This window comes from Saccoglossus kowalevskii, chromosome 6 (assembly GCF_978046115.1).
Source record: "Saccoglossus kowalevskii chromosome 6, keSacKowa6.1, whole genome shotgun sequence".
Taxonomy (NCBI): Eukaryota; Metazoa; Hemichordata; class Enteropneusta; family Harrimaniidae; genus Saccoglossus; species Saccoglossus kowalevskii.
In genome coordinates this window covers 15,049,824-15,075,875 of record NC_140646.1, presented here as the reverse complement: position 1 = coordinate 15,075,875, position 26,052 = coordinate 15,049,824, and the positions used below count along the sequence as shown (strand labels likewise).

The 26,052-nt window shown below is 33.1% G+C and overlaps 1 protein-coding gene across 1 annotated transcript in view; it reads right to left on the bottom strand.

The window, feature by feature from the left end:
- Nucleotides 1-26,052, bottom strand: part of LOC102803394 (A disintegrin and metalloproteinase with thrombospondin motifs 18-like) — a 97,522-nt gene that overhangs the window by 54,863 nt on the left and 16,607 nt on the right. The window contains exons 2-3 of the mRNA XM_085500101.1: nucleotides 12,602-12,659; nucleotides 10,270-10,586 (exon numbers count right to left, since the gene is read on the bottom strand). Coding sequence (XP_085356227.1) covers nucleotides 10,270-10,586; nucleotides 12,602-12,659 — 375 coding nt within the window. The remainder of the gene's footprint in view (nucleotides 1-10,269; nucleotides 10,587-12,601; nucleotides 12,660-26,052) is intronic.

Genomic DNA, 26,052 nt, shown 5'->3' with positions numbered 1-26,052 from the left:
ACTGCCATATTGGATCAGCTAATATGGGTTTATGCAATAGCCTCAATATAACTGCCATATTGGATCAGCTAATATGGGTTTATGCAATAGTCTCAGTAAAACTACCATATTGGATCAGCTATAATGGGTTTATGCAATAGCCTTAAGTATAACTGCCATATTGGATCAGCTAATATGGGTTTACGCAATTGCCTCAATATAACTGCCATATTGGATCAGCTAATATGGGTTTATGCAATAGCCTCAATATAACTGCCATATTGGATCAGCTAATATGGGTTTATGAAATAGCCTCAATATAACTGCCATATTGGATCAGCTAATATGGGTTTATGCAATAGTCTCAGTAAAACTGCCATATTGGATCAGCTAATATGGGTTTATGCAATTGCCTCAATATAACTGCCATATTGGATCAGCTAATATGGGTTTATGCAATAGCCTCAATATAACTGCCATATTGGATCAGCTATAATGGGTTTATGCAATAGCCTTAAGTATAACTGCCATATTGGATCAGCTAATATGGGTTTATGCAATTGCCTCAATATAACTGCCATATTAGATCAGCTAATATGGGTTTATGCAATAGCCTCAATATAACAGCCATATTGGATCAGCTAATATGGGTTTATGCAATAGCCTCAATATAACTGCCATATTGGATCAGCTAATATGGGTTTATGCAATTGCCTCAATATAACTGCCATATTGGATCAGCTATAATGGGTTTATGCAATAGCCTTAAGTATAACTGCCATATTGGATCAGCTAATATGGGTATATGAAATAGCCTTAAGTATAACTGCCATATTGGATCAGCTAATATGGGTTTATGCAATAGCCTTAAGTATAACTGCCATATTGGATCAGCTAATATGGGTTTATGCAATAGCCTCAATATAACTGCCATATTGGATCAGCTAATATGGGTTTATGCAATAGTCTCAGTAAAACTGCCATATTGGATCAGCTAATATGGGTTTATGCAATAGTCTCAATATAACTGCCATATTGGATCAGCTAATATGGGTTTATGCAATAGTCTCAATATAACTGCCATATTGGATCAGCTAATATGGGTTTATGCAATAGCCTCAATATAACTGCCATATTGGATCAGCTAATATGGGTTTATGCAATAGTCTCAGTAAAACTGCCATATTGGATCAGCTAATATGGGTTTATGAAATAGTCTCAATATAACTGCCATATTGGATCAGCTAATATGGGTTTATGAAATAGAATATGTTCACTGCCATATCGGATCAGCTAATATGGGTTTATGCAATAGCCTTAAGTATAACTGCCATATTGGATCAGCTAATATGGGTTTATGCAATAGCCTCAATATAACTGCCATATTGGATCAGCTAATATGGGTTTATGCAATAGCCTCAATATAACTGCCATATTGGATCAGCTAATATGGGTTTATGCAATAGCCTCAATATAACTGCCATATTGGATCAGCTATAATGGGTTTATGCAATAGCCTCAATATAACTGCCATATTGGATCAGCTATAATGGGTTTATGCAATAGCCTTAAGTATAACTGCCATATTGGATCAGCTAATATGGGTTTATGCAATAGCCTCAATATAACTGCCATATTGGATCAGCTATAATGGGTTTATGCAATAGCCTTAAGTATAACTGCCATATTGGATCAGCTAATATGGGTTTATGCAATAGCCTCAATATAACTGTCATATTGGATCAGCTAATATGGGTTTATGCAATAGCCTCAATATAACTGCCATATTGGATCAGCTATAATGGGTTTATGCAATAGCCTTAAGTATAACTGCCATATTGGATCAGCTAATATGGGTTTATGAAATAGCCTTAAGTATAACTGCCATATTGGATCAGCTAATATGGGTTTATGCAATAACCTTAAGTATAACTGCCATATTGGATCAGCTAATATGGGTTTATGCAATAGCCTCAATATAACTGCCATATTGGATCAGCTAATATGGGTTTATGCAATAGTCTCAGTAAAACTGCCATATTGGATCAGCTAATATGGGTTTATGCAATAGCCTCAATATAACTGCCATATTGGATCAGCTAATATGGGTTTATGAAATAGTCTCAATATAACTGCCATATTGGATCAGCTAATATGGGTTTATGAAATAGAATATGTTCACTGCCATATTGGATCAGCTAATATGGGTTTATGCAATAGTCTCAGTATAACTGCCATATTGGATCAGCTAATATGGGTTTATGCAATAGCCTCAATATAACTGCCATATTGGATCAGCTAATATGGGTTTATGCAATAGCCTCAATATAACTGCCATATTGGATCAGCTAATATGGGTTTATGCAATAGTCTCAATATAACTGCCATATTGGATCAGCTAATATGGGTTTATGCAATAGCCTCAATATAACTGCCATATTGGATCAGCTCATATGGGTTTATGCAATAGTCTCAATATAACTGCCATATTGGATCAGCTAATATGGGTTTATGAAATAGCCTCAATATAACTGCCATATTGGATCAGCTAATATGGGTTTATGCAATAGTCTCAGTAAAACTGCCATATTGGATCAGCTAATATGGGTTTATGCAATAGCCTCAATATAACTGCCATATTGGATCAGCTAATATGGGTTTATGCAATAGTCTCAATATAACTGCCATATTGAATCAGCTAATATGGGTTTATGCAATAGCCTCAATATAACTGCCATATTGGATCAGCTAATATGGGTTTATGCAATAGTCTCAGTAAAACTGCCAGTCATGCGATATTGGATCAGCTGAGGTGGGTTAATTACTAAAACTATATACAGTATCCAATCTTCCATATTAGATAAGCTTTAGAATCACAATACCCATATGTATACACATGCATACATGTACATATGAAACACATATATTTATCCCAACAATGCTTAATAATTGAACAATTATTTCAATAACAATTGAAATAGTCACATCTGATGACAAAAATATCAAACCAAACAAAACCTAAATGTTATATGCCTTTAATATATTTACTCTGGTGTCAGGTAATGGAACAGCATTCATAATGTGCATCCCTGGATGGCCTGATAGAAATCTTTCAATTCCGACTATATCAGAATTGGTCAAATGTCAAACATATACTAAGTATGATAACATTATATCTTTATTTTTTTCCAATATTTCATGTCACCTTATGAACTATATGGTCTAGTCTATTTATTCTATGCTGTTCAAACATTGTTTTAAAACGGTTATTTGCCACTCAAAGTCAAATAAACAAGGCTTGTCTTTATCAGCATCAGATTGTGGAAGGCTGGCTCAGGATTCTACACCATATTTAGTTGAACTGTTTAAGAGCTAATTTGTTATCTTTTCCCCATGTGCATGTATAATGTATCAGAGGATAATGGCCACAGAATCATAATTTTTAGGAAAAATTTGCATTTATGCATACCGGGTATTAATATTTGATATATAAAAGTAAAAAATTTATAGTGCAAAATAGTGCCTATTGCAAATTCTTTTTTGTAATCTGATTTAATTTTAGAGACCAACTTTCTTGAGACTAGAAAAATTATGACAAACATCCTTTAATGGTCTGAATTTCGCCAAATTTTGGGAAATATGTACTGGTAATTAATATTCATTTTTATATGATTTACAGTGTATCCTAATGTCAGCGATCATTTCAGATTTTCATTTAAATATTTGTTCAAATTTAAATCACTACTTTTTCGAATAATGTTCCTGACACAAATTGTTTCAGAGAGATTCACCTCCAAATTACTGCGGTTGCAATCTGAAATTTCTATGAATACCGGTATATTCCACAATTCACAAACATGCATACCAATCAACTTAAAATATTTCACATAATATTCCCGCAACCCAATTCAGGAATGACCTCAGAGAGCTGATTTAAGGTAAGACCACAACAAAACTTATAATCAAATTACACAATTTATGCTTTAAAATACAGAGAAATGAGAAAATGGCCAATTAACTTCAGTTTATATCAATTAATATTTGCTCAATTCTTCATTTTGATTAATTAACACAAGAATAGAATATTTTCTGCTTACTAATCCATTATAGAAAAATATTAGTTTTCAAGATGATTTCATCACCATGGCAATACTTACATAAGAGTAATCTGCACATAATCACTTGGTTGCTTGAATCATTAGTAAAACACTAATTTGAAATACTGTAGAATACTTTATTTTAGCTGGAATTAATTTTCGCAGAAGACTTTGGGTGTTTTGTATGGAATTTATTTTCACTTGCGAGTTGAATGTAAAATATTATTTTCACTGAATCATTCCTTCAGTGAAAATTAATTCCAAGCGAAAATAAAGTATTTTACAGTAAATATTAATTAAATATTGATATATCCAACTTATACAAATGAATGAACTACTTAGGAGTGTGAATACATAACTACTCAGGTGCATTTTCACATGATATTAATATGCAAGTATTGAAAACAATAATGAAAATACCATAAAATATGAAAAAAACAAATTAGCACAAATCGATTTTTGTTAATGCACGACTTCCTGCATTAGCAGGATTCAGGTACTAGACTAAGTAAGTTTTCACCAATCACACTTATGTGAAGTTTATTATTATTGACATACCATACGTGCAATGCCAAATTTATTTTGCAGTGTGTCAGGAACAAGGCCACTTCTTCATGTACACAGTATCTTTCCTTGATCCAAGCTAGGCTTAAATTGTTTGAATGTGTCAATTTCATGAATTCCTTTCCTCTCCCTCACTTGGACAAAAAACTTCATCGCGCCCATTAATCAGGGCAATGTCAAACACAGTATAATTGCATACACCCTATGGCTGTACCCAAAACGTCATCTTTTCGTACCAAATTCATGTTTACCTACAAATCTTAATTGGCATCCCATAAGAGTTGACCACGAGAAACCCTGGAAGGGGAGGGGCAGCAAAACTTGGTAAAATAATTGTTTTCCTTCACTTAGTTTTCAGCTAGAATTGTTTTCAGGATGACTTTGCTTTTATTTTTATTGAATTTGTAAAAATAACTGTTTATTGGTTTTTTTCCTAATATTTTTTTTTATCTGTTCTGATAGACCCTAACTATCCCTCCCCATTCGTATTAGTCAACACCTTCCTCCCCAAAGCGTATAATCATATTTATAACTTAGAGTTCTGTTTGTGACAAGAACATCCGATTTACATAAATTATAACAATATATTACACAAGATCTAAACATGAATGTGAGCTATGTGCACAAGAAATATTAGACACAGTGGGTGGCGTACCAGTTAGAGATATATTTACAACCACAAGGGTCAAGTCTTAAGAGAATCCTTTTTTTTTAATAGCCCTACTCTCACTGGCCTTTCAATGTCAACAGTATGTTCACTGCACGCATGGACTCACCAACAGATTCATGTTGTATGTAATTTTAAAACTCTACCAAAGGTTTTCTTTTCTCATACATTTATCCATGTACTGTATTTACATTATTAATGTTGTCATACTTGCAAGTTTGACTAAGGGAAATAAAGTACAGACAAACAGTGGTAACTGATACAACAAATCCTTGTACTGAGTTTATTATTTAAACATATCCAGAAATTCAAGATTTGGATAATTTTTTAGAAATTTTAAAGATATTTTGGGGTATGCCTCAAAAATATATTGAGTCATGGGGGAACCTCCCACCCTTCTCCCACACACACACATTGTAAAAAAATGTACCTTTTACTGATAACTCTTGATGTGTTGATACTGGCCTTTTTTATTATTATTATTTTTTTTTTATTTCATTAAATTATTATTTTGTTTGTTACCAAGGTAGAGTGTCAAAATGACAAAATGTTAAAACCACATAAAAAATTATAAAAAAAACAATAAAAATACCTATTAATTCAAACAAAATAAATGATAATTTATTAAATTTAATAGAAAAATAAATAAAAAAATACACTAAATCAGATATTAATCAGGTTGGTCTAATCTCAGACTAGTAATACAAGTCTGAGGTCTAATCAAAGACTAGAGTCTTCTCTATAGTCTTTGGTCTAATCCCATTAAGGATATGATGTCAATAAAGATTCCAACTACAAAGTTACAAAGATGTGTCAATAAAATGTATATGAGCTTGTTAAAAGTTTGTGATGTTTATTTTGAATTTAATATAGTAGTACATGAAACAGACAACATATAAACACAATAGTCAAAGACAGGTTCATCTTCTCCGATTGTACTAACTGTATTAACATTTTCATGTAAGATTTTTTGTTGTAGAGGCAAAAATGATTTTGCACAGTTTATTTTTTGTAAATTTATGTTATTGCTAACGTTCTTATTCATACTTTATTATGTGGGCTTTTTTTACACCAAGAATGATGTCAATATAAAGTTTGAATGAAAATCAGCCCAGGCATGCCTGAGAAGACTTATATTTACCGGTATGCTTAAGACTGAAAAAATTAAACGATGTATTTGCTCCCTCCCAGAGTTCCTTGCAGTTAGAACTCTGAAAGTATCTCTACCCTCCACACACTGCCATTTTGTGGTAAAGTGACAGAAGATTTTACTATGCTTATTCTTGTTTTTGTTATTAGAGGGCTCTTGTGTTGTTTTCTTTCTACTGGTAAACAAGTTATAAAATATATCGATAGTTGATAAAAAAAATTTCGTAAATGCAAAAAAAAATCGGGGAAATAAATATAATTTACAAAAAAAATGTCATCACAGAAAAATGTGGGTACTATCTTTAAAGGCTCTTTAAGTTCAAGCTGAGAGTCCAGTTGATTGCCAGACACAGAAATATAAACAAACAAAAGCACTTCGTAGTATAGATGGCTAACATGCCCTACTGCAATTCAGTTACTAACATCAAAAATAAGCTTCTCACTTTGAAAACAGCCAGAATCTAACAACATAGCGCACACTTTCAATGAGTTTGAAAATCGAACACCAGCATGACAATGTTTTGGTGGACATCTTTAAAAGTTGTACTGCTGTGATGCATCATCGACCAATCAACAACAAGCATAAGATCACATGCTAGCAAAAAATTTATTTGCAGAGATAGATTGGTAATTGCTTTAATAGTAGCGCATATGCTTATTTTGTATTAAAATGAATGTGAACAAGTCATTGTCAATGACACGTCCCCGTTCCGTTCATATTTGAGTGACATATACATTCAAAGCAGCAAAAATATGGATGTTGAACTGCATTCAGTAAAACAAACTAGCCAAAAGTCAGCCATTTTCAACACAATCCAAAAAAAAATTTAAACTAAATTTGCCCACGCATGACTAAGATTCAGTTCCGGTATGGTGAAAATGTGCAATTTTTGTGAATTTTTGACCTTAAAAGGACTGGCCCAAATGCACAGGCATATGTATGATATAATGTATGATGTGTATGTGAAGTTTGAACTTGATCTGTCCAGGCATGTCCGAGATATGGATCGAAAACTAAATTCTTTAAAACAAAATGGCCGCCAGTTGGCCATTTTGAACTTGATTCGAAGAAAAATTGGTATGCATCAAGCTTATATTATGTTTAATATATGCACTAAATCTGAACAAAATCCATCCATGCATGACTGAGATCCGGTTCCGGAATTGTGAAAATACGTAATTTTGATGCATTTTCGGCCTTAAAGCAGCCGCCATTTGGCTATCGTTAATGAGATCATGAAACAAATGCACATACATATTTGTGACATGATGTACCTTGCGTGTGTGAAGTTTGAACTCGATCAATCCAGGCATGTCTCAGATACGGATCCAGAACTGAATTCTTTGAAACAAAATGGCCGCCAGTCGGCCATTTTGAACTTGATCCGAAAAAAAAAATGAGGTGCATCAAGGTCCTATTATGTTTAATGTATGTACCAAATTTGAACAAAATCCGTCCATGCATAACTGAGATCTGGGTCCGGAATGGTGAAAATGTGCGATTTTGATGCATTTTCGGCCTTAAAATGGCTGCTATTCGGCTATCGTTAATCAGATCATGAAAAAAATGCATGTGCATATGTCCCATATAATGTGTGATGTATGAGTGAAGTTTGAACTTAATCGGTCCATGCATGTTCGAGATACAGGTGATCACGGACTCACAAACGCACGGACGCACACAGGGCAAAACACAAGTCCCCGTTTTCGGACTACGTCCGAACGTGGACTAAAAAGTTAACATGAATGGTTTGAAGGGATATGCTTGTACTCTGAAACTTCAACTATGCATATAATAATAAGAATACAGCTAATTATGCTTGTTCAGGGGCCTACCATTAGCATAATATCTCAAAATCAGTCCAAAAAAAATCTTTGGGTAAATGGCAAAATGTGTAAAACTTGGTTAGCTATTTAGTAGTGGTCAATTGGTCATTTCAAAATATACAGATGTTGGTCATTATGCATTGGTCAAAAGGTACAGACCTGACCGTATTATATATAAAGACCATTAAAAAAACATATGGAGCTTAGAGTTGAATCAGACTGGAGCCGAAGTATTGACCATAAAATTCCTTAACTTTGTTATAATTCCCAAAGGCATGTTGTTTTGGGGTTCAGAAAATCCACTTAAATTGAACTCCACTTCATAGATGTTTATCTATCTTTATCCCCGACACACAACTTTTCTGTTTCTCAAGTGAGTAGTGGTGTTGCTGTCATGCTAATTTGCAGTACTCAGTAAGTGATGTGGTTTTTTGAGGGACTTACTGAAGACTGGTATGTGTAATCTCCTCAAAGCTGCTGCATAGTTTTATTATCAATTCTAAAGCCTGTCATTCTGATTCCATCATAGGGACAGACCTCCTGGGTCTACTAAGTACATAATTGTCACACAGGATTTGCTCTATATTACAAGCAAATCCAAGCACACTTAAAACAATAACTGCATTGTATACTAATCATTAAATAAAATATCCTGTATTTTGACACACCTCTGTCATTTACGTAAGGCAAATACCGGTAATGTACCATCAATACTGAAGCCCTGGACGTGACTGGAGCAACATATAAAGATATGATGATGAAGAAGCCTCCGCCTACAATTCCTTTGTAATATACAGGAACATACTGAATGTCTTGTATTACTATTAAAATCCCCATAAACAGACATGTAAAAACTTGAAGGCTATTTTATTTACACAAACAGCCAATGACTAAAATGCAAATGTTATGCAAATTAGTATGTAAATTGTTACCTCCACAGTTTTTTTAGCACTACACAAATTTTACCGAACATCATTTTTCAAACAGCTATCAGCGAATTGTATATATGGCACAAAACATGTAAACAAAACTCCTAAATTTAACAACTATATGTTTATATAAGTTTATATGCTGTGTACAAATAGTGAACTTTACACAAGTTCCTCATCCTTTGTTCCCAACACAACCGTACAACATTGTCAATGTTACCAGTCGTCCTTATAGTTGTTTCCTGTAATCGCACTAAAAGCCACAACAATTGATTCTAAAATTGCATCGCACTTCTATGAGATGAACCTACTTTACATTCTTAGAGACTAATCACATTAAATCTAACTCTTTATCCTGTGATTGTAGTCGACAAAATGTTTCTAATTCATCTTAAATTGTTCAAAATGGGTGGTCTAGGGGCAAATTGTCTTTTTATTTAAATGTCTCTTACTTCTCAGACAATGTAAAGACGTACACAGGGTGTATCTTGTAGGGAACTGAAATATGGTGATACTTATGGCTTATGTATCACAATATGCGGGCTGAAAAGTATATTTTTATTAATAATATTTGGATGGATGGATGGATGGAAACTTTCTCTCCAATTTTGTTATTTGTGTCTCTGGTAAAGTGGCATAAATATTTTATATTTGAAGTAAAGAGAACCACATTCAAGCAGTCACATAAACTTTCACAGGAGACAATCATTTTTGTGAATTCAGAAAAAAAAATTGGCAAATGTTTTAGAAGGCACATTTCATTTGGTTTCTTTTGAAGGAGAGAAACTTTCTTGAAATTAAGTCCCTTAGAATACCAACAAATAATATAGTTAGGAAAAATTTGCATGGGAATTATCACTAGGTTTATTTAGACAGAGTCACAGTGACTACGAAAACGGAAAACGACGAAGATTTCAAGCATGATAACAAATGTTTAATGGTTTACACAACTTGCCTGACTGCAACCAAGAGTGTTTATTCTATGTCGTACTGGTGTTCTGTGATGAAATGAAAGCTAGGGAAGACTCAATCAGAAATAAATATAATTCATACTCACCAACCCATTACATGTACTGATAGCTACCGTTGTATTTTTATGAGATAGAAGTCTACCACGATAAAAACAATGTTCTGTTATATCCAACTCTGTGGTGTATGTACTTTCTTTTCGTCGCCACTGTAATGACAATCCCGGTGTTATAAGTTTTTCATTTGGTTCTAATTGTAAGCGAAAGTCTTGTCCATAACCTGATACACTGTAGTGAATTTGTTCTACGTTCTCGGTATTATCTCTCTTAGATCTATGAGGCCATAAGTTATGAGATAAGTATTCTCCATGCTCATCAATTTGTACCGGTATCACCATTTCATACACTGTAAAAAAAATATAATATATATAAGTATAATTTTTGTATAGAAATTTGAAATTATCCAAACATCAATTATACAAATTATCCATAAATCAATTATACAAATGTATAATTATCTAAATATCAATTATACAAATTTCAAAGTATCCAATTAACAATTATACACAATTCAAATTAACAAAAAATCTATTATACAAATTTCTAATTATCCAGACACCAATTATACAAATGTCTAATTATCCAAACATCAATTATACAAATTTCTAATTACCCAAAAATCAATTATACAAATTTTAAAGTATCCAATTAACAATTATACACGTTTCAAATTATCAAAACATCAATTATGCAAATTTCTAATTATTCAAAAATTAACTATACAAATTACTGATTGATCAAACATAAATTATACAAATTTCAAACTATCCAATTAATAATTATACAAATTTCTAATTATAAAAATTGCAAACTACCCAATCAGTTCTACAAATCTTCTATTATCTTAATATCAACTACCTCGGTATAAAAATTTCTAATTATTTGAAAATCAATTACACAAATTTTAAATTACCCTAATATCAATTATACAAATTTCAAATTATGTAACTACTTTTTATGTCCCCATTAATGATTTATCCATAAATCTATCTAATCAATTATATGAATAATTGTATCTCAGTCCCAGGCATTGGGACAATTGACGTTTAACTGTAAATGTACAAGAACCACAAGTTTGTATCTAGCATGGTGTTCAAGTCTCACAAGACCAAGTGTCTAGGGAATAAATGCAACCAAACAACCATGCAAACCAACTGTGCATAAAGAAAAACACCCTTTGTTACTCACAAAGAAAAGAGGTTAAACTAAAAACAAAGTTGACAAATGCACATTCAGTTTTATATTCAATCGGCCGAAAAGCCAATCTGGATTTGTCAGATCGTAAGATAAATCGTTCACACCATGTAAACTCTGAGAGGAAATTTTAACAAGTAATTTGTATGATATCCGCTAAATACAAAGACTTGAGAAAGTTGAATTAGCATTTGAGAAATTAAAGAGGCCACCCACTACAGTCATAATGGAATACTACATTCAGTCTAGTTATTAATGAGTATCTAAACACCCATTAGAGAAAACTTTTAATTATTCTCCAACAGATACGTAATTCCAGAGAAACCGACACTCACAGTTAGGACTCTTGGACAATAGCTTTACAGTTACCCCTTAGAAGGTATGGTTACCTGTAATCCATTTCATTGAACTTTTTCATTGAAAGTTTTGTAATTATTGCTAAAATGCTGGAAATAGACAGCATTATACAGGAAATAGACACCATTATACAGTATTAGAATTTCACTTTTAGCTATACTGAGGATGCAAAGCGAAATATGCAAGACTACAGTGTTTTTTTACTAATCTTGAAATCTGCTGGGAGGCGTCCACACTATTCTGTTATATATTAAAACTACATACTGTAAAATACTTTATTTTCACTTGGAATTAATTTTTGCTGAAGTAATGATTCAGTGAAAATAAAATCCAGCGAATATACCTTTTTCTCTATATTTTACATCCAACTTGTCAAAAATCAGTGAAAATAAATTCCATACAAAACACCCAAAGTCTTTTCAGTGAAAATAAATTCCCGCTAAAATAAAGTATTTCACAGTAGCTAATATATGCAAAACAAAGTGTATCATCATCTGAATGTTAAAAACATACTATTGTTGTGTTTTATTTATCTACACACACTCATAAACTACGCAATGAATAGAGATAAATAAACTATCCGACTTCACGCTTTCTGCTTATCTTTTTTTAACTCTGCAGTTTAAATGCCTGCATAAAATGGGTCAGTCGGTCTGTCTGGTGGACCATGTCCTACACTACACATCTAATCAGTGGATTTGTTTTTTAATCACCATCTGTACTGCCTGTGGCTTACAAACCACAGTCAAACATGCAGACATTCGAAAGTTAGTTAAACTGAAGGCCGTATGAAAGATGAAACACGCTTACCTGGTTCTTCTGTGATGCCGTTTCCGGCGCTTGCAGACGACGCGTGACCCAGGAAGCTCTATAAAATAAATAAACAGACCACATTTGTTTTGAGTACGTTTCAGTGAGTTGTCTGAAATACAAAATCGTTAATGCGGCGGCCCCAGTATCTTCGTGGAAATGAATAGACAGTTGTGGGATTGAGAAAAAAAAACTTTGGCCGTTGCTAAACACCCAGGCGTAATTTAAAATCGCTTACAATCGTTTTAAACACACACTCCAAAGATTTTGTTGCGATAAACATGCCCAGTAAAGAGTCACGCGAGTAATTAATCAGTGCGGTTGGACCATAGCCCAACTACATACTAACTTTGTTCTCAAGTGAGTCCACAAACAATTATCACATTATTATTAGTTTGTAGAACTTGAAAAAGGCAATGTTTCAGATTACGTGACCTGGGCAAACCGGACACCCCGTCTCTTAAACGGACAGGAACTGAGAATGGCCCGCTTGAATGAGTCGGAAAGTAGCAGTATTGAAAATAATACAGTAAAACGTGCCTGTAGACGATGTTCTGCGTTTGTGGACACAATAGTGAGGAAAATGATGAGATGAACACCTAGAAGGCAACGAACTGGTCCTTTTATCGGCATATTGTCATCATAGGCTAGTAGTCACAGTTGCAATAATGTATCACTCCCAGAGGAACACACGTTCAATTAATATCTACGTTTGAGATGTAGAAACAAAAATCTCCACTGCATGAAAAGGTGCCAAACTATGCTGTATCACCGACAGGGACACATTGTAATCCTGTGTTCAGTGGGAGATGGTTGAATAACTCGTGGTAAAAGTTTATCGACTAATCGGCAAGCGCTTAACGGGAACCAGCGGTATTTACAAACACCAAACTTCAATGAAGACGAGACTTCGGTATCTGGAGTAAAAAGTTAAACATTTGGACTGTTGGGCATCTGCCAATGTACAATAGAAACTGCTGTTCCGTGGCTATTACGATCCAAACCCCAGTGCCAAGTCACGACTTTAACGCATCCAGTTGGCTAAATAGTCAGTGACTGTTGTTGCGTAGCTTCAGCTAAATTTCCAAATCACCGTCTTGACCGAAGGATAAAAGTTTTCTACACTACATGCAATCAGCGACAACTTTCGAGTTAGGCTCCTGCGCGTTGCATAGCAATGCTGACATCGCGTGTGGACTACAGCAATGAGCTCGACAGATTGGAAGCACCAAATAGTCGGACACTCAATGCGTGACGCCATACGCCATGTGGTGGCGTTGTTTGATATTTTCCGTAACAGAGCTATACATTCACAAAACGATACGAATAGTATAGTATTTAGTATGTTAATAGTTTAATATGATATGTGTCTGAGCTAATAACACAATTATCTATTGTGTGTATTATAAGACATGAGATCCGAGAAAAAAAAAATCTGTCGAATTTTGTTTCACGTGTGATACTGATAGGACCATATCAATTCGTCGCACATATTGCTGGGGTAATAAATATAATGGTACGTTTTTGTCATCAACTTCTGACCTCCCCGACACTTTTCTCCATCAAATGCCGGGGCAGTTTATATAGCTACGATAATTTCCAGCGCCCACGTGTCATTAGCGATAAAATTAGGGTGTTACAAGTATCAGAGACGTGGTTCGAGATGTGATGTAAACGAACACGAACACGTGTACCGTTTGCAATGCGTCCGTGGGGTAAGTAAAACGTATACTTGGAGGAAGGGCATTTAAGGAAACAATGCACACAACATTTTGTAACCCGTTTTTAGCATTCTGGGGGATATATCGTGTTATTAAATTATTGCCATTTTAGACTGTTCAATTAATTACTTTTCACGAACGAAACTGTGAATAAATAATTCCAGTTCATCCAAGAATACTTATAACTGCGAATGAATGATCTGTTATTGTCTCAAAACGATTGGCGACCGTGACGGGTGCTTGTCGACCATACAGTATATGACTACTTTTTGCAACAAATAGGCGTTCGTTAGAAACGACCGTCTTTATTAAACACTTTTCCCATTCATTCAATTTCTTCAAAGGAATATACTAGTACTTCTTATACACATAATTGTCGGAGATTGAAATGCATTTGTTAAGGGTGTTGATAAACACGTGTTAACAACGGGCATATGGTAATCGGAATTCATACAACTTTAATAAAATTCCAGAACTTCTTTTATCAATTTTCCATGACATTTCCTCATCACAACTTTGAACATTTTACGGGAGTGTTAAACCAAATTGCGACAGGAATAGTTTGTTATATTAACCATCCTTATGATTCAATTCTTCAGTTTACATTTCAACACAGGGAGTAGGACAAACAAACAAAGATCAGTGATTACTTGAAATCGATACCAGGAAGCGGGGGGGGGGGGGGGGGGGGGGGTTAAAAGAAAGGTTATATAACATTTTATTATTAAATAATTTATTAAAATACATAAGTTTGTCCAATTCCATGTGATTTCAATAGACAACTTTTCAACACTGATGGCTTTGCATGCCGAGTATTCATTTTTCATGATTTTTCAATATTCGAAGGCATCTTTCACTTTTCAAATTCCAGAAATTTCCAATATATTCCAGGCTTGTATGGACTCCCCCCCACCACCACCACCACCACCACCAAATGGTGCATATTTATCTATTTGCAGAACATGGCACAATATTTAGATATACTATTCAGCTCCAGTGGCCGCATACTCAGTTTCACATTCCTCAAACTATTTTGTTTTCCCTCCTCTCAATTGGCACTGGGTGATAGGTTTGTAGATGTAAATCAGAACAAGGTGCTGATAAGCTGTGGTGGGAAATCCAAACATTGAAGTCAGGACTTACAAGGTTAAATCAAACCTCATACTAAGGTAGTTTACATTACTGTTTAAAATAAACACATCTTATTCCTTCCTGACAGCAATATACTAGTAGTAAGTATTGACAATTTTATTGTGCTTGATCAACATTTTGGAAAATGTGGGTACTGTAAAGCCATTTATTTTCACTGACATTTAATTTCACTATTTTGATCATACTCACTGTGTTTTAATTTCACAAATTTGTGAAGGAAACAATGAGTTTTATTCAGTTATCAATGAAAAGAGCGAAATTAAAAACCAGCGAATAATTAGTACATTTACAGTTCTGTTCATAACACAGAATATGGGTAAAATTTCCAGACAAATACTTGTGATGAATGTACACTTATTATTTCATTAGAAAATTTATTGTACAGTAGAAAGTTAATTATTTATTTATTCAATTATTATAGAAATATACAAATGCAAGAAATGTCCATTAATGCCATGTACGTAAATCACTATATGTGCATCTAAAAACAACTCCCAAGAAACTTTTCAAATTGACATTTTCAAACAATTCTAAATCCTAGCACGATATCGATAGATCAAAAATGTGTTTGTGTTATCTGTATAACTACTCTGTGTAATCTACAAGAACTTCCTGCTGATAACAAGAGATTTAAATTTAATTTGTTGTTATCACAGTTGTCATATTTGGATGCCAAAGTCAACTTTCGTTACCTTTCTTCATAACACTTATGAAATTATACATTATAAAAAAATATATAAAAATGAATGTCACTGGGAATATCTGATGAACTTTTGTTTGTGAAATTAACTCAATGCATTTTACTTTTTAAAATAAATTGTTACTGCAATGCTATAACTGATGTGAATGAGCACCTGAAGCAATCTTCAACCTGCACCCACCTCTTTCCTCCCAGCACTAACCATGCACATATACCTTCCATCCTCAGTAATCAACATGTCAAGGTTTGAACTGATTAAAAAAATAAATACAAATTTCATCTACTTAGTTTCTGAAATTTCTGCATCAAAAGTGTTAGGATGCAGTCATCCTTAAATTGTACAGGGTTGTTGTTTTTTTGATAAATTAAACTACACAAATTGAGAGATGATTGTAATGCAATGAACCAGATAACCTCATCCCAGACAGGCTTGTCTGAGATTCCACCACAATTCAGTGTTGTGTCAATATGCAGATGTGTGCAGACATTGAACATGCAATTCAATCCTTACAGCCACTCTCGGGATATAAAATACAACAACATGAACATGGGTTTAATGATCAGTGATGGCACAGGCATTCAAGGAGCATTCAAAGTACTTTAATAAAGTTAACACTCATTGGCTAATCAAATCTTGATTTAGGCCAATCACACCTTGTAGGATATTCACTCTCTCAATAAATTACTTCCCATTAGGTAATCAAATAATAACACAATTTGTATGTCACTGCACAATTTTTGGGATATTCAAACATTCAATAAGTGTACCAGACATTCATTGGCTAATAATATGTAGCCAATCAGGGCACACTTTTTATAATATTCAGTCATTCAATAAGTGTACCAGACATTCATTGGCTAATAATATGTAGCCAATCAGGGAACACTTTTTATAATATTCAGTCATTCAATAAGTGTACCAGACATTCATTGGCTAATAATATGTAGCCAATCAGGGCACACTTTTTATAATATTCAGTCATTCAACAAGTGTACCAGACATTCATTGGCTAATAATATGTAGCCAATCAGGGCACACTTTTTATAATATTCAGTCATTCAATAAGTGTACCACTCATTCATTGGCTATTAATATCAAAGCAATCAGGGCACACTTTTTATAATATTCAGTCATTCAATAAGTGTACCACTCATTCATTGGCTATTAATATCAAAGCTATCAGGGCACACTTTTTATAATATTCAGTCATTCAATAAGTGTACCACTCATTCATTGGCTATTAATATCAAAGCTATCAGGGCACACTTTTTATAATATTCAGTCATTCAATAAGTGTACCAGACATTCATTGGCTAATAATATCTAGCCAATCAGGGCACACTTTTTATAATATTCAGTCATTCAATAAGTGTACCAGACATTCATTGGCTAATAATATCTAGCCAATCAGGGCACACTTTTTATAATATTCACTTATTCAATAAGTGTACCATTCATTCATTGGCTAATAGTATCTAGCCAATCAGGGCACACTTTTTACAATATTTAGTCATTCAATAAGTGTACCATTCATTCAGCCAATCAGGGCACACTTTTTACAATATTTAGTCATTCAATAAGTGTACCATTCATTCAGCCAATCAGGGCACACTTTTTATATTATTCAGTCACTCAATAAGTGTACCACTCATTCATTGATATCTAACCAATCATAGCACAATTTGTATGATATTTTAGTCAATAAGTGTACCACTCATTCATTGGCTATTTATATCTACCCAATCAGGGCCCAATTTTTATAATATTCAGTCATTCAATAAGTGTACCACACATTCATTGGCTACAAATACCTAACCAATCAGGGCACACTTTTTATAGTATTTAGTCATTCAATAAGTGTAACACTCATTCTTTGGTTATTAATATCTAGCCAATCAGGGCACACTTTTTATCATATTCAGTTTTTTCATAAGTGTAACACTCATTGGCTATCAATATCTAGCCAATCAGGGCACACTTTTTTTCATATTCAGTTATTTAATAAGATTACGTATATGATTGTCAATCAAATATCTAGCAAATCCTTCATAATAGTAATAACACACTCTTAATTAAATATATCTGTTCATTAACAATTTAATACAGTTAAATGAATTCATATATTAGTAGAATTAAAAAGATCAAAATTGTCATTTTTTTATGACAGAAAATAATATTTTTGATAAAGTTATTTCATCATTATATGAAATTGAAATAAAAACATGTAAAAATGATATATTATGAATGACCGCATTCTTTTATAAGCATTTAAGTTTTGATGCATTTATTGTTTTGAGCAATTTCACTGGGTTTTTAAGTTCATGAACTTGACAAGGAAACAATGAGTTCGAAATTATAAACAAGCAAATAATTAAATAACTTTTACAGTAAGTCAAGTACTGTAAACCACTTTATGCTGACAAAATTGTTGTTAGTCAGGAAGATATTGCAAAACGTTTGGAGCAGTAATAATTTCATTGTTTTTTTTTTTAACAAGGAGTCTCATTGAATAACTTTCAATTGGTAAAATGTGGTTCTAGTAGCATACACGCAGATTAAGAACGTAGTACAGTAGAAGGGTTCAAATACTTTAGATTTGGAATCCCAATAACAACACTGACCAATGGTTTGACTATAATTGCCCAGTGTACAACTATAGTAGCCTATTGTTCGACACTGTCACAGTTAGTGCAACAGCATTACTGTGTCAGTGTCTTACAAATGACTTTATAACTACACAAATGTACCGTAACTGTGCTACAATAATCTACTGAGAAGTTGGTAAAATTGCAATGACAAACTTAGTAGAGCTTTGTTTAAACTTCCTTGCCCAAATATTGTATTTTGAGTCAATTTTCAGTTTTTATTCAAAAAATTTCAGTTTTTACTCAAAAAATCTGGCTATTTTTGTTCCTATCTTCTGAAGGAAAATATAAACAGGACCATTTTGTGTATTTGGGATGAAAAGCGGGAATTGGTGGTGAAAAGGGTAATATACTGTTAGCTTCATGGAAAAGGTTGTATTACGTGCTGTAAAAAAAATGTAAATACCATTGAAAGTAATTCAAACAAACAGTATATCTAGCATAGTATAGGAAACTGCATACCGTTATTTGTAAATCAGCACATACGGTGGATAAACAATGGACAGAGTGTTTAATAAGGCATGACTGTATGGTATACTAGAAGTCTTAAGTCGAATAAATACAGCCATACTGAGTGATTCAAACCATCACGTCTGGATACTTTACGATACAAGAACGATTTTCACTAAAGTGCAACAGATATAAGGCTGAGAAAAAAATATTTCTGTTTCTCGTTTTCCATGCGCATTTTTTTTTTCTTCCTTCTAAAGCATCCCAAAATGCGCTTGTACTCGCACTTGTCTCAAATTTCCCCTATTTTAACTCAGTATTCCAAAAACAAAACAAAAATCGCCTCGCCGCATTTAAAAAATTTCCATCAAACGAGAAACAGAGAATTTTGTTTTCCTGGCCTAATATCAATCTGTTCATATTCATGAAGGAAGATTTCTAATTTGTGTGAGTACGTACCGGTAATAGAATTACTTCAACTTGTTTTCAGTTGTACCGCCTACTCAAACTTTTAGAGAAAAACACTGATAGTAGCTTATTGTTGATAAGAGTAAGACTGGACTACATAAGAAGAGTTTCGGTAACTGTTTTATTATAATACACAAGTGGACAGAAGAACGGTTTATTTACGATTACCATTTAATCACTTGAAATTTTCAAGTGTTTTCAAAACAAATTGAAAACTTCTAAGAGATTTGAGTCATCTTGATTAGTTCGATGTCAAAATAAAAACAGTAAGTTCAGGTAAGGTCAGGTTATGTGTGAGTGTTTTCAATTGCTTTGTAGTAGACTGGTGGGAACTTTACCAGTCCACGCTGGCTACATTTACCAATTCAGTGCTCTTTTCAAACTCAAAATAAAACATTCACATTGTCAGTATTAATGGTATTTTAGCACATAGTTCTTCTAAATTTCTGGTGGTTAAGGAAATGCTCCTGAATTCTTGGTGATAGGAAAGTGCTCCTAAATTCAACATTTTATTACTGACAAATCTCCATTAGAAGCCACATAGAAGTCGCGCATAATTGAGAACCAAAAATGCTCTAATAGAAGCTGCATTCCTTCTGTGGAATTGTACCTTTTTAATAGAAGTCGTGGCTTCTAATACAGATTTTACAGTACTATGTGTGCCGTGTAACGTGTATATTGAGTGTATATATTTTACTAAATTGTTTTTGTATTATATTTGTTATTTATAGTCAATATTGGGACAGTATGTAGACTTTTCAATTCACTGCCAATCAGGTTTTTGAGAATAAATTTGTAATATGTAAAATAATATGCACAAAATGCCATTTACTAGCAGTTCCCATGGAAACACATTTTTTGTTTAAAACCCACTGAAAAAATTTCACTTTTTTAATACTTCTAGAAATAAACAAGTACATTTTTGTATAATTGTGTATAATTTTTTAACCCTATGTCACCAACTAAAATTTTGAGATATTGAGAAATATCGTTGCCATGGAAAACAATAGTGAAATGACCCAAAACATTAGAATGAACCTTGTATGGTGACCCCATATTTTTTTTTTCATTCTCATGACATGAAATGGAAACGCATTAATACAAAATAAAGAAAATGACATTATTTTTACTATTATATAAAATAAAATAAAATTAATTAAATCAGTCAATTTATCTTGATTGAACTTTAGATTCATATCTAACAAACGTAATTGATTCTACAAACTGACAAGTACTGTAAAACCATTTATTTTTACTGGCATTTAATTTCAGATCTAATTTTAATGTTTTGAGCAACTTTCCCGAGTTTGAAGTAAACAAACTTGGCAGTGAAACAATAAGTTCTAAAGTTATATTAAAAATTCACATGTATTTAACTTAGTTTTACTTATCAGTGAAAGTAACGATATTAAAAACCAATGAATAATTAATGTGTTTACAGTATTCATGTGACTGCTCTATAATTTAATATTGGTGTCAGATATCATTGAGATAACTTACACCATGTGTCCTGGTGAGCTATGTGTTCATGGTCTGTGTCAATCAAATATTCAAGAAGAAATACTATGGTAGATTTACGAATTACAACTTGATACCATTAGAGTACATCTAATGTACAGCTTTTAAAATCATATCACTGTGTATTGTAGGTGTAGTAACACAAATGACATCACAATTTTTGTTTTAAGTGCCATCATTTTAAATATTGTGTTTAGATTGCTACTTCGCAATTTACACAGTGAAACACATTTTAACTACAATGTAACAACATTATAAGCTGTTTGATACAGTGATACAGTGTAAGAGTTAATTTGTATCATTTTTCAGGCCAAAATGAGATTACTCACTTCACATATAGGAAGCGATTTACAACATTTAAAACCAGTGTATATTTAGCTACAAGCCTGACATATTTTCGAAGGAGGATTAAAACAGTCTTTGAAACAAAACAAACCTGATTTAAATAAAAATTCACATACAATGTAGTTATATACAACAGTGAGGGCTGTGTTTTTAAAGTTGAACCTCCCACTATATCTACATTCTTACTGAAAGCAGTTATCAGTTCTCCTGATCTGCCCTCACACATTTGAAGACAATATTTTTCCCACTCAAATTTTTCTATAAATTATTTATTCATTTTACACCAAATAATCATTTAGTACAGCTCTTGATTGAAAAGTATAAAAAAAAAATTATACAGATTTTTCTTTTCTGCAACAAAAGTTAACTCTGATGCCCAAGGTGTTACCTTGGGAGTAAATATGCACATGAGATACAGATGCCGACAAATATGTACATAATTATACACATGGTGTTAAATTAACTGTTATCGATTTAGACACACACACATGTATGTCCTTAAAGATTGATTCTGAAAATCAAAATCACTTTACTTTCAAAGATTTATAAATCACTCTCAATTGTGAATCCTAAATCTATTTCATTTTTCCAAAATTGATATCTTCATTATCAGATCGCACTAATTCATAACTGGTAAATGAAACAAAAAAAAATATGTTATAATTAAGATTGTGGTTAATTGATATCTTCATCATCGGATTTTTAACCGATATATGAACTTATGCTACACGTCAGTTATGTCAACTGAAGTAAATTGTATATGAGGGACCAAAGTTCAATACTTTCATGTATTCCTCTATCAAAAGCCTCTAAATCATGCCATAATACATGGCTATATCTTTTAACGATTCCAATGATGTATGCAGTATAGATAGGAAAGCTGTTTAGAAATACCAGGGTATAGAACAACTAACCTCCCAATGAATTCTTGACCTTCGCTACACAGTAGCAGATATAATTTCTTCTGGGACAAGAATTAGGACAATATAAACTGATACAGGTCAGACAAATCGGTGTAGATTCTGACAAACTAAACTGATGTTTTTATCCCTACATTTTAAACACTGTAAGCATAATAATTATTCACTAGGTTTTGATTTCCCACTTGAACATGGGAAATAAACATATAACTTATTGTTTCTATCAATTTCAAGAACTTTAAAACCTAGTGAAATTGCTCAAAACATAAAAAATGTGAAATTAAATGCTAGTAAAAATAAATGGTTTTATTGTACATGTAAATTGCTGTAACAGAATGTCATGACATTACTTCACTAACTTGATAATAATGACTAATTACCCTCACTTCATATACTTTAATTTTAATTTCGCTGAAGGGATGATTCAGTGAGAATAAAATAAAATCCAGCGAATATACCCTTTTCTCTATATTTTACATTGAACTCATCAAAAATCAGTGTAAATAAATTCCATACAAAACACCGAAAATGTCTTTTCAGCGAAAATTTATTCCAGCTAAAATATTTTACAATACTTGAAATTGAATCGAAAAAATCATTACGCCAACATTCAAGGCCAACACACTGCCGTTTTGCATCCATGATTGCCGATAAACTTTGTATATGAACTTGCAGTGGTGGTATAATACATTTATAATGAAGAAAATGATAGTAGAAGAAAGCGTATGGGAACGTACATACAGGAAATCAGGCGCGAGTCTATCATAACACTATATACTGTACCAACATTCCAACAGCTCAGAAGGTGCCTTTCAAAAATTAACTCTGACCATGCAAATCTATGGCTTAGCTATTTGGCAGATCAAAATGTGAGGCATCATTTATAAAGAAGTAAGCCTGAAAAAGTTTGCAAACATTAAACAGTATCAGGATTTCATTACAGCAACAATAGATTACTGTATGTGTAGTCTAAACTTAATATTGAGTCTGTAAGCATGACAGCATTGGTCAAATATTCCGGTCAAGTAAAGTTAAAAACATACATGTATTTCAGCAGGGTTTGTGTTGAGCTAATAAATGAACTAAGGTCAGCCTCAATTGCAGCAAAACAAATCTATTGGTACCCCCCGGTACTTCATAACATCTTATTTTAAAAGGATTAGATTTTCGCTGAAAAGACATTTTAACTGTTTAGTATAAAGATTATTTTCACTGATTTTTGATGAGTTGAATGTAAAATATAAGATACATTGTGTATTCTCACTGGATTTTATTTTCACTGATTCATCATTCCAGCAACAATAAATTCCAAGTGAAAATACCATAGTGATGTCTGTCAAATATCAGTATATCAGTAAGGTGGGGGGTGAGAAAGAGGGTGAAAGTCATGTAGGGTGGATTTAACTTTTTTTCTCCCTAAAAATTTTGTGCAACATTTTTATTCATTTTTCTGATAATTTTGAATGAAAAGACATAACTTTTAATTGGCCACATGTCTTGATTAAAATTTTAGAAAAAAATGTAAAAAATTAAGTATATTTTTTTTTTTTACATAAGGTGACAGAAGTTGAATTAGTTATTCACAAGGTTAAATTGCTCAATGGTGCAGGTGTCAATGTTATATCCATACATATAAACGATTCAATAATAATAATAATATTCATATGATTTGAAATCTAATTTATATGAATTATAAAAACAGACATATAGCAGTACCACATACAACAGTAACTTTAAATTGATTACACAACTGAAAAATCTGGATAATCTATAATTACAAAAAATTTATTGACTGGCGTTACGTTTTGTACGAATTGACCCACACAGTGACTGATTGGCAAGAACCAGGCGTTTGCACCCAAAGATGAAATAACATTGTTATTGTGTGTTGCTGTTGTTATTATGGTAAATATACATGTATGTGTTGCTGTTAATAAAACAACTTGTTGTCGCAGCAGATCGTAGGCTAGTGTTGATTGATCAGTTAGCCACATTTTTTATCGTACATTCCCATACTGGTTGTCAAAATGTAAACATATGACATCACAGTGCGATGGTCTAAAAAATGCTAATTGTGGTTATACAATTTTGGAACAGCACAAAACAGAAATATGCAAAAAAATGACAAACAATGTCCCTCACATCTATAAAGGTGATTGACCGACATGAATCTAGTACACATTTGCATTAAGTAAATATTTATTGTGATCACAGCTCAAGGCTTATCTGTTCTCCTATGCATATCCACTGAATTAAGATGTCACTATTTATTGTGATCCCAGCATAGGGCTTATCTGTTCTCCTATGCATATCCACTGAATTAAGATGTCACTATTTATTGTGATCCCAGCTCAGGGCTTATCTGTTCTCCTATGCATATCCACTGAATTAAGATGACACTATTTATTGTGATCCCAGCTCAAGGCTTATCTGTTCTCCTATGCATATCCACTGAATTAAGATGTCACTATTTATTGTGATCCCAGCTCAGGGCTTATCTGTTCTCCTATGCATATCCACTGAATTAAGATGTCACTATTTATTGTGATCCCAGCTCAAGGCTTATCTGTTCTCCTATGCATATCCACTGAATTAAGATGTCACTATTTATTGTGATCCCAGCTCAGGGCTTATCTGTTCTTCTATGCATATCCACTGAATTAAGATGTCACTATTTATTGTGATCCCAGCATAGGGCTTATCTGTTCTCCTATGCATATCCACTGAATTAAGATGTCACTATTTATTGTGATCCCTGCATAGGGCTTATCTGTTCTCCTATGCATATCCACTGAATTAAGATGTCACTATTTATTGTGATCCCAGCTCAAGGCTTATCTGTTCTCCTATGCATATCCACTGAATTAAGATGTCGCTATTTATTGTGATCCCAGCTCAAGGCTTATCTGTTCTCCTATGCATATCCACTGAATTAAGATGTCACTATTTATTGTGATCCCAGCTCAGGGCTTATCTGTTCTTCTATGCATATCCACTGAATTAAGATGTCACTATTTATTGTGATCCCAGCATAGGGCTTATCTGTTCTCCTATGCATATCCACTGAATTAAGATGTCACTATTTATTGTGATCCCTGCATAGGGCTTATCTGTTCTCCTATGCATATCCACTGAATTAAGATGTCACTATTTATTGTGATCCCAGCTCAAGGCTTATCTGTTCTCCTATGCATATCCACTGAATTAAGATGTCACTATTTATTGTGATCCCAGCTCAAGGCTTATCTGTTCTCCTATGCATATCCACTGAATTAAGATGTCACTATTTATTGTGATCCCAGCATAGGGCTTATCTGTTCTCCTATGCATATCCACTGAATTAAGATGTCACTATTTATTGTGATCCCAGCATAGGGCTTATCTGTTCTTCTATGCATATACACTGAATTAAGATGTCACTATTTATTGTGATCCCAGCATAGGGCTTATCTGTTCTCCTATGCATATCCACTGAATTAAGATGTCACTATTTATTGTGATCCCAGCATAGGGCTTATCTGTTCTCCTATG